We start from the raw sequence: 11,401 nt of genomic DNA on the forward strand, positions 1-11,401 counted from the left end.
CAAACAATGGATGTGTGAGAAACCATCCTCGCACTTCATTTAGCCTTGCTGAATATTAGTGGCATAGTTACACAGACCTCCTGTCCACAATTGAAAAATAAATGGCTGGAATGGCTGTGTGAACAAATTCCCCCCCCAGATAATTAAGTCTAAAAATTAAGCTCCCCAAAAGATATTTTAACAGTTACAAAATATGAACAGAAATAGTTTTTTGGTAATATATAAATCTAATAAATTAGTTCATGGGTGGCATCTGCACATCTGTGTAGTGTGCAAGAAAAACAAAAAGCAATTTTGTTCATTTCCCCAGTCAACACTGGCTGTGAAGCGAGCCCCTGCCCCCAAGCTACATGCTACTGTCACACATTTGCACATTAAAATGTCATTAATTTGATAAATATGAACTAAAAGATTGGTTAAATACACAAAGAACAGAGACAAAACAGCACTTGTTAATCAGTCAGACAGTGGATTGTGTCTGTCTCTGTCTGTTATTGCTAGAGTTTTGTGCAGTCCAACCTGCTTCAACTAGAGAGCTAACAGTGTGTGAATGTGTGTGTGTGTGTGTGTGTGTGTGTGAGAGAGAGAGAGAGAGAGATCTTGGTCCCCCTGTTAACTCATGTTGTACCATGTTATACTGGGTAATACATGTAGCAAGCTCCCATGCATAAACCTACCTTGCATAAATGCCATCTCTAGGTGGTGCTGTGTACTTGTCAATTGCAGTAAGACAAGCAGAATATTCAAAACTTCAGCAGTGGTGCATTGTGAATGTGATGTGATGATAAGCCTTCAAGGACATCATATTGATTCATATTAAAATATATAGTATCAGAAGAAACTACTCTCACAGGGCTTTGAAAAACAATCTTAGGCGCAGTCTAATATATTAAAGAAAAATGCTACAAAAATAACAAAACTACAGGATTACATTATAAGAGCTACACAATATCACATGCAATATATGAAAGTACTAAGCATTAAAAAGCACATTAAAATTATACTTTCAAAATAAACTGTGTATTGTTATACATATAACAATAACGCTTCAGCCATGTATCAAAGTCATTTTCTCTTCCACGAGAGGAGATGTGACTTGTTCTTCTTCAAACTGTTTGTTGCAGTTTTGCTCGTTTCAGGTCAATGAATGGCTGAAGAAAGAACAACAGCAGTAACATGAACAATAAGACTTCATGATGAAAGTCTGACATCCACTGAGGCAAAAGTTTGTTTGACTCGATTTTCAGACTCATTTACTGGTTAATCAAAACTCCATGTCATTCAAGATATATATCAATTGAATCCTGAATTTTTACATTTTACTGAAGCAAATGCACATTGATCAACTAAACATGGTGTAAGAGAAGAAATAGGCTGATATCTGTGATGGCTTCAAGTGTAAGATGATCTGTGGAAGAGGAGCTGATGTGAACCACTGACACATCATATTTGAAATGAAACCTGCACTTTAGCTGTAAGACACGCGGAGTGCATGGTTCACAAGTATAATGACAGAAAATGGAAATAGCCCTACTTATGTAAAGTAAGGTACCGGAAAAGTCCACATAAGTGAATTTCGTTCCTTTACTGATCAGACATATGAAGTTCATATATTTCTCATAACAGATATACTTTCGTCTCTCTCTCTCTCTCTCTCACACACACACACACACGCACGCACGCACGCGCGGCGCACACACACACACGCACGCACGCACACACAACACACACACACGCACGCACGCACACACAAACAGGGTCTTGACGTAGAGATCAGGTGACTGGAACTTCTCTGACTCTTATAAGGGAAGTTTGACAAGTTGGACTCAGTCTCTCAGCTGCTGGTCCCATACCTAGATCTGAACATCGTCAGGCTGTTTCGGTTCCTACAACTGGCGGAAAAAGTCCTGGTGGGCCCTCTGCTGTCTCTCTTCAACTCTGCGGGTAGGTTACTAAGTATTTGTGTTGGACAGTGAGAAAAGACGCTTCTCCCTGTGTCCCAGAGAAAAGAGTCAGAAAAGTTCCGGTGCGCTTCACAATACATGCAGTGCAGCTTCTCATTGTTCAGAGACAGGGGCTCTCATCCAGAAGAAGCAAAGTGTGCTGAATGATAGAGAAAATATTTGATCTTATTTAATAAGGTTTTATTCTTTTTTTGGATGAAATCCTGAAACATGTTACGTTTAGTATTTTTTCTATCCAAAGCTGGTTGCTGTTGTGCTGCATTTGTGCTGTAACTGGACTTTTAATAAAGGTTCTGGTTTACATTCAAATACACGTTTCTCTTAAAATACCTGCTGATCAGCCCCATGACACCAGGGAGAGTTTAAACTGCCGTGTTCAGTAATGTGGAAATATTGTGACCCTCAAGTGGCTCATTGTGCTGGGCTCTATTGTTCTGCTTTGTCTTGTTCAGTTCCACCAAACAGACACACTCAAGTAGAAAATGGCGGGATGTTCTCAGTCTAATAATCATTTTTCAACTTTTACTCATCATATTTCACTCTTCAGATCCATAAACCGCAGGCAAACAAATAATCTGTATATTTTCCAGGTCACGGGATTCAGTGTACATAGTTTATCACAAGATAAGTGGGAGCACATGCAGTTAGTTTGGCACCGTGTGGGTCGGACTGGAGGTTCCTACTTATCCACATTAATGTCCCTGCTCTCTGATCTAACTGTCTTCATGTGTGTCTATTGCAGCCTTTTGTTCTTTGCCTCATATGTTCTGCTCAAACTTTGTAAGAGCTCTTCAAAGCTTTTTTCATCTCTAACCCTTATCAGATCCTTGATTTCAAATTGAACTGTTGAGCTGTGATGTTAGAGTGAAACATAGATTCAATCTTTTGTTATAATTTTTTTTCCAATCTGTGGTTTGTCATTCAGTTCAAACTGCGCTCTGCTGGACCCACTGGTAACTGCTTAGAGATGACCCAGAAAGCCCCCAAAGACTCCACCTTTAAGGACCTCTCCTTTGATACAGATTATAACTGATCCATTTATTTTACAGGTTTTTGTACATTGTGTTTTGTTAGTTCATATTAATAAGTGAACAGTATTATTTTTTGATCTGCGGCTTAAAAACTTGTGTTGACACTGTTTCTTTGACAGGCCAGTCTGTCGAAGCTTTGGACTTAACTGCGTCACACTGGTCAACGGGAACTCAGCTGATTCCATACTTAAGTCAATAGGCAGATTTTCCCACAGGAAATGTACTGTGTATTTGCAGGATGTCTCTGTAGGGACTGAGGAAAGAAGCTCAACACTGGCCTTACTGAATAGATTTAGCCGGAGTGTCTGTTCAGCCACAAACACTTCTTCTGGGAAGCTTGGCTAAGACATTAGCATTCATTAGATTTTCTGGTGTTCTCTGAGACCTGCCCAGCAGGTCGGTCTGATGATGATCTCTGCGTCTGCTAGGAGCTTAAAACTTTGGTATTTGAAGCAGATACTTAAGTCTCTGCAAAGTAAGAATAACAGCAGAGGGTTGAAGACTGATAGAAGTTGTTAACATGTACAAACTGATGCACATATTAAAAAGATTGGCCTAAAAGTTATGCAAGACAACGGTTTGCAGGTATTCTCATTTGAAATAGTTTGAATGGTTGAGAAAAAGGTTTAGCAGTGCAGAAGAAAAGGACTGTAAACATCTCATGTGACAGAGATATGGGTTGCTATGAGGAACACTGACCAGACTGACGACTGCTCAAGATTGAGAAGCCTATAGGTATTATAGGTTATTTTAAGATGTTACATTTTGCAGGGATTTGAATTTAGAAATTAACATCATTTGATCGTACATTTTTCCTCCATGTAACTTTTTACCATCAGTTTTCACTGGAAAACTGCCTTGCATAAATCATTTTGCTGATGTGAGGATTTTGATGGGAATAAAGGTTGTTTGTATTTGCTCTATCACCTCAATGTTTCAAAGTTTCAGTTCATATTTTCACATCATTACATTGATCTAACAGGCAGTGTTGCATAAACTGCAAAAAATATCCTCTCTGTACCTGCACTCAGTAATTTGATTAGCTTGAAATTTCTACTTTTGTCTACTGCAATAACAATGCTGTTTAATCACATAATGCAACCAAAACAATGAAATGTTAAGACTGCTGAAGATGTCAATCTTCCCTGAAGGCCCAAAGTAATGTTAGGAGCATAGTTGATAGTATGTGTATATTATTGCTCAACAGTATAATAGTGTCCTCTTTTTCTCACCAGCAAACAACCATTGAGAATGGGTGACTGGAGTGCTCTGGGTCGTCTGCTGGACAAGGTCCAGGCCTACTCTACCGCTGGGGGAAAGGTGTGGTTGTCGGTCCTCTTTATCTTCAGGATCCTGGTCCTTGGTACTGCAGTGGAATCAGCCTGGGGAGATGAGCAGTCTGCCTTCAGATGTAACACTCTGCAACCTGGTTGTGACAATGTCTGCTACGACAAATCCTTCCCCATCTCTCACGTTCGCCTCTGGGTCCTACAGATCATCTTTGTGTCAACGCCCACACTCCTCTACCTGGCTCATGTCTTCTATCTGAATAGGAAAGAACAGAAACTTAATAGGAAGGAGGATGAGCTTAAAGCAGTGCAAAATGATGGAGGTGATGTTGACATACCACTGAAGAAAATTGAGTTAAAAAAGCTTAAGTATGGCATTGAGGAGCATGGCAAAGTGAAGATGAAGGGGGCTCTGCTCAGAACCTATATAGTCAGTATTTTCTTCAAATCCTCATTCGAGGTGGGTTTCCTGCTTATCCAGTGGTACATGTATGGTTTCACCCTCTCTGCAGTCTACACCTGTGAGAGGTCCCCATGCCCACAGAAGGTGGAGTGTTTCCTTTCCCGACCCACAGAGAAGACTGTCTTCATCATTTTCATGCTGGTGGTATCCATGGTGTCCCTGCTGCTCAACATCATTGAGCTTTTTTATGTGTTTTATAAGAGGATCAAAGATCGTGTGAAGGGCAAACAGCCGCCCATTCTCTACCCAAGTGGAGGCACCATGAGCCCCACCCCTAAAGACCTGTCCACCACCAAGTATGCTTACTATAACGGCTGTTCTTCCCCAACTGCCCCACTCTCCCCCATGTCCCCCCCAGGCTACAAGTTGGCCACAGGGGAGAGGGGAACCGGCTCATGTCGTAATTATAATAAGCAGGCCAATGAGCAGAACTGGGCCAATTACTCCACAGAGCAGAACCGGCTTGGCCAAAATGGTGGAGGCAGCACTATTTCAAATTCCCATGCACAAGCCTTTGACTTCCCTGATGATACCCACGAGCATAAGAAACTGTCGTCATCAGCAGGACATGAGCTGCAGCCGTTAGCTTTGATGGACGCCAGGCCCTGTAGCCGGGCCAGCAGCAGGATGAGCAGCCGAGCCAGGCCAGATGACCTGGACGTGTAAGCCCTTGTTCTTCCTCCTCCCACTTCCAGCCAGATAATCAGGAAACACTCAATCACATAGGTTCATACTAGAGGTAGAATTAACCTTAACCACTGTCATTAGCATAGAGAGATTCTTAGTCAATCAAATACACATTAAGATTTATTATTTACCACTGTAAGAGTCAATATTTGTTCAGTAACTTTTACCACAACATTTTAGTGGAGCTAACCCAGCTGTAAGAGATCAGAACCGCTTCAGGAATGGTGCAGTCCAACATAGGCACTCCATAGAACCAGCCACTGATCACTTCAACCCATACCCAGTTTACCCAGTATAAATCTGAAACTCCTAAATCAGCTTTATAACCCAAACCATGTAATTTGTCCATTCTGACCACAGGCTGCAACCAGTTTGGTCTAACAATATAACTGAATTGTTTTTAGTTCTTTCCAAAATAACCCATATGAAAGGTTTTTTGTCTTATCACCCTGTGGTTAAGTAACTAAAACTACCTAGTTGAGTTTTTAGAAGGATGTCTTTTATGGTTGAAAACAAATGATGAGTTTTGCCAATAAATAAAAGATAGGATATAAAGTGTCCAGTGTAGAATTTCTGCTGAATGATGTCACCTTAGAGATGACAGACAGTTTCTCGTACATCACAGCAGGTCTCTCCTGGGTAACATTTAAACATAGGTCAGGTAAGGACAGTCCCTTGCTTATATACTGTTTAAACCTGTGTGATCAAGTGCCTCTACTGATATTGTTTGATGGTCTCAGCCAGCTCTTACAGTTTGCTTCTGTAATTAAGAGAAGTGTATATATAAATCAACATTATTAATATTTTTGTTCGAACGTATGTCCTAACTGTCTTAACCCAGTTCTCAATTAAAATCACATGTTAGTCTCTGAATTCACAACAAAGACAGGACTCATGTGTTGAAAAATGTGTTTAGCATTCGGCTCAACCTTTGCATGTAAGTCAGAGTTTTGAGGATAATGATTTATATCAGTTGTAGTGAATATTTATTTCTTGCCATCTATAGGACGCATACTACTAGGAAGAATTGACTACTATCCAGTTTCTCATACTGACATAAAACATCAACATCAACTTCCCAACAACTGTATATTTATTGACAGTAAAAAAAATGATGTTTTTTTTTATTTTATTAGTAACTTGGACTGTTGTTTCCTGATAAACTTTGAATTTATGTGGTCTTATGTCTTCATTTTTTTTGTTTTATATGTCGTTTGCGAGTGCGAGAGAGGGAGGGCTAAGGGTTCAGTCTTCTGTTGAAAGTAAACTCATCTGCTTGTATATGGTCTCCATCAAGAAGACCTTATAAGTGTCATTAATCCAACATGTGTGTTCTCTTTTTTCATCATTTATGAGTATTGGAGAAAGACAGTAGAATGATTATCTGTGCTTTACATTTTATGAATGAATAATTTCTTCATTCTGTAGGTAATGTTTTGATTTCAGACTGTTGTTACCCTTGCTGCTTGAGAAATAGATATTTAGTACTGTACATCAAGCTAATTGTGTCACTATAAAAATGTGAGTTTTTAGAAGATAGATCTGGACTAATATTTAGTCACACATATCAAAACATATGCCAATGTAGCTTCACAACTACACAACAGTAGGATAATTCTCAATTTGGGCTTCCTTTCTCTTTAGTGTCATTTTTTAAATTGTCAATTGTGCATCACTTTGTCGGTACTTACATATGTCATGGATTTTCAGCTACAATGGCATTTGCACTGAGATGTAATATGATGCACACAGTAAGTGTTAAGAGTTTTCTGATACACATGTTACTAATTTATTTTATAACACAAAATCACTACAGTGCATAATATCAGACATCTGACACCAGTGGTTTCATTGACTGGTTCTGTAAGAGATGTCTTCTATTGATAGAACATGAGCAATAGTCATTTGCTGCAGTTATTCAGACAATGCTAATCCATGGGGATCCACTGTTGTACAGTGTAAGTGCATGATAGCAACCCATTAAAACCCATTACTTGTACCTGTGAAGAGCAATTTTAACCAATAAATATTTTCTTTCTTAATTACTGATTGCTTGGCTTCATTTCAAGTCATTCATCATCATCACTGGGGTTTGAGTGAACTTCCAGTCAGTGTTAATTTACCTAATTTTGATTTAGGTTAAGGCTGTCTTAATCATTTTTCCATGTTCCATGTTTCGGTATTGACAGTTACAGGAGTTAGAGTTCGAAAAGAAGGCACTGCTGACCTGTTAGTAGCAGATGGTAATGTTTCTATAATTTATATACATGGTGAGATGTATGCAACAAATTCATTTGTTCTCTCTTAACTCTGTTTGAATAGAGCTGCTCACAGTCTTTACTGCTCTGCATACAGTACTATTATTATTCTAGTATTATTCATTTGAAGGGCTTAACTTATTCAGCAGGATCCAACAAAATTTTAAGCTCTCTTAAAAGATAACTTCTTTGTTTTGCTCTAAACTTCATTGTAGAGGAAAGGTCATCAGCAGATCCATTTTGTTGGTTGAATTAACACTGCAGTTAAAACAGACACAACCCTTTTTGACATCTTATGACATCTTAGATAAGAAAATATCTATAACACATCATTTTTGTGGTCCTTTTCAGATTATACTGTGATCTAGTTTACAATAAAATACTGATTGAAGTTTAAAGATAGAAGTTAAATTTTAACAGCCTTTTGATTCTGTATAATTCATTTGCCTAATCACAGCACATTAGTGAATGGTAAACAGTAAAAATTGATATCGTGCTTTTCTGGTCTTATTGACCGCTCGAAGCGCAGATTCACATAGACATTCATATGCAGAACTTTTTTATTTCACACACACCATTCACACACTGCTGGCACAGCCACCAGTGCTCCTCCTAATCACTGTCTCTTTATTGGATTTTTTTAATTTATAAAATTAGGTGTACTATGTATTTTCTATTTAAATATTAAATATTAACTGAAGTGCATTTAACTACTAAGGCGAATATACTGACGTATACTCTAATTTATAGAGACTGTCATGTATAGTCCTCTGTGCTGAATCTTTACTTTGCACTTTGATACTTTTTGCTGACTTAACTATTATAACATTTATGGTGAATTGCTTATTGTGCTTGAAACAGAGGAAAACTTTGTCCAGCTAATACTTGCAAGGCCTTCTGAACACCACATAAAGTCATGATCCAGATTATGGGGGTTGATAGGACTCCGGAGGTATTCAGGCCTAAAGTGTACTGTAGCTTTGATAAAGGCTTTCGAGAGACAGTTAAATTTCATAATATGAACGGACACAGCTCTTTTTCAGGTCTCCAAGTTTCCTATTTAATCTTTCCACGGCACTAAATTAAAACACATGTTTGCAGAGCTAAGCTGCAGCTTGAAGACCACATGTGGCTCAGAGTAAGAAAAAGAAGGGGGGGCATCAAACTTTAATTAGTGACTTATTCATTTGAATTTCTTAGGAAGCTGATGCTGGCCAGTGCAAGAGCTGTGAAATGATCCCTTTATTTCTTTTAGAACAAAATGTTGCCATTAAATCCATTGTTATCTGGTAAGTAAAGACAGAAGAGTGTGGTGGGTTCAAATATCTTTATAAAATACAACATATTAGACTTCGACAAGAAGTCCTGGACTTCTGCCTGCACTGAAACATTAAAACCTGCTAAAACCTGTAATAATAATAATGATATACTGTATATATATATATATATATCCTCTGGTAGAGACCCTAGCTTCAGGAAGACATATCACCCAGAGGAAGAATTGTTAGTTATTATATATATATATATTTATATATATATGATATATGATATATGTGGTATGCCTCCCGCAAGCTAAGGTCCGTCACCTCGGATTTGAGGGTCCTGTGCAGTATCTTAGCTGTTCCTAAGACTGCACTCATGTGGACAGAGGCTTCAGAAGTTGTACCCATAGACTGTATATAAAGATGGACGTAGTGTCTGTGACATCACTCGTTGTCACGGACACGGAGGGAATTTAAGGCTCATAGTGGGCGTTTCACCCGTTGCCATCTTGCTGGTGTCTGACTCCTCCTAGTTCCTGGCTAACCCAAATATGAGCAAAGAGGAGGAGTCTGCCTTGACCGTTTCTGGTGAGCAGGGAAAAATGGGTAGGAGAGGTGATATGGGTGGAAAAGAGGGGAGAGAAGAGAGAGAGAAGGGGGAACACTACCAGGAACACTAGTGCACTATCAGGTTTCAGATCTGAATACTTATAATGAAAACATAAGAGTATTAAGATGAAGCTCAGCGTAAATTCTGTCAGGAAGACTTTTCATTTAGGAGGAAGACTTTCCATTTAGGAGGAAGACTTTCCATTTAGGAGGAAGACTTTCCATTTAGGAACGCCGACTGTTTGTGGGCGTTTCCTACATGGTCAATCAGATCTGCCATGGTCTCTTTCAGCCAATCATTCAGCAGCTGTCAAACTTTAAATCCCTTCTCCTCTCTTCCGCAGTCAGCCGTCATTCAGTGAGGCGCATAAGGCATCTTTCGCTCACCTTGCTATTTCACATCGTTTTTCATCTCGATGTCAGACTCTCACAATGATTATCGCCATGAGGGTCGGACCCAGCATCATCAGGCTGATTTCCTCATCGCTCAGCTTCAACATCGTGGCATCATGCCAGCTTCAGGCCGGCCTCCTTATCAGCTTCGTGAGCCAGCAGTTCAAGCAAGCTGTCTATCGATTCTACCAGCCGGCTCCTCTGCTGCGTCTGTTCGCAGTCGCAAAGGACCAACAAAGCGGCTTCTTCCAAAGTCCCCCAAAGTAACACATCGTGCCTCTCCAGAGCTCCTGCTCCAGCTTTAGATAATATTCTGACGACCACTCTGCAGTCCCTTGTCCTCACCATGCAGAACATTGACACTCGTCTAAAAACTCTTTCTAATTACGCCTGGGTTGATAATGCAAATAAATGAATAAGCTCAGAGGTCAGGGAGCTTGGGTTCCTAAAGCAGACATAACCGACGCTTTCATAATACATCCTTCGGTGAAATCATTCAGCATCCGGTGGGAATCAAAGTTTATTTTGCAGTGCGCCTGATTTTCGGGTGTAGAGCAGCCCAAGTACTTTAACCAACTGTCAGAGACGCGTGTTCCTCAGAGTTTCTGCTGGTTTCATCTCTTGGATGATTCCTCCTGATAGTTTCCCCTCAGCTCAGGTGCGTCCCTCTTCAAGTTAAACTCTTTCAATCCCTCGGTGTCCCTCTGTCCGATGGAAAATAAACAAATAAATAAATAACATCACAAAATCCTCCCTAAAACATCACAAAGCAGCAGCTGCTCTCCTCCGCAGTGCCTTAACTTTGTGATGTGCATCATCCCTCATGACGCTCCTTCATTTCCCCTCTATTGGACATGGCATCTTGTGCAAATATATACATCTATTATCGCTCGATGAAAAGTGTCAATCGGACCTGCGTTTCTGGTCCCATCTGTGCGATCACTGGAGTGACGTCACTTTCTTCTACGAAGTGCTGGTGCATCCCTCTGATTCTCTGCATCTATTCACGGATGCTGCTCCATCCGTGGGTTTTTGGGGGATCTTTCAAGGACAGTGGCCCACAAGCCGCTGGCCCCCTCCTTCCCAAGTTGCAGCTAGCTCTGTTCGATATCATCACATTGCCCGTCATGCTATGTCTGGGGCCAGCACCGGAAATGCAAACGTTCTCTGTTCTTTGCAACATCCAAGCTGTAGTCAATATCATTAATAAGGAGCGCTCCTCATGTGAGGACATCTTGCCGTTCATTAAAAGCATCACATGGTCAGCATCACTCACAACTTCATTATGACACAAGTCACATCCCCAGGCATTACAAAACTCTAGCTGATTCTCTCTCCCATTTTAATTTCCACACATTTCGAAGCATCTGTCCAGAAGCCTGCTCCCATCCGATCCAAGTTACTTCCCTCCATGTTCTTGCTCTCTATTAAATATTAAACCCTTG

The 11,401-nt window shown here is 40.1% G+C and overlaps 1 protein-coding gene across 1 annotated transcript; it reads left to right on the forward strand.

Moving 5' to 3' along the window:
* Nucleotides 1-1,785: 1,785 nt before the first annotated feature.
* On the forward strand, nucleotides 1,786-7,476 carry gja1b (gap junction protein alpha 1b). Its single transcript, XM_035144309.1, has 2 exons — nucleotides 1,786-1,944; nucleotides 4,231-7,476. The coding sequence occupies exon 2, from the start codon at nucleotides 4,247-4,249 to the stop codon at nucleotides 5,411-5,413; it is 1,167 nt and encodes a 388-aa protein (XP_035000200.1). The 5' UTR covers nucleotides 1,786-1,944; nucleotides 4,231-4,246; the 3' UTR covers nucleotides 5,414-7,476.
* Nucleotides 7,477-11,401: the final 3,925 nt, after the last annotated feature.

Source organism: Hippoglossus stenolepis, chromosome 20 (genome assembly GCF_022539355.2).
Source record: "Hippoglossus stenolepis isolate QCI-W04-F060 chromosome 20, HSTE1.2, whole genome shotgun sequence".
NCBI classification, from domain to species: Eukaryota; Metazoa; Chordata; class Actinopteri; order Pleuronectiformes; family Pleuronectidae; genus Hippoglossus; species Hippoglossus stenolepis.

Excerpts from the sequence above, each read along its gene's own strand:
- gja1b (XM_035144309.1), top strand. The coding sequence starts at position 4,247 with ATGGGTGACTGGAGTGCTCTGGGTCGTCTGCTGGACAAGGTCCAGGCC.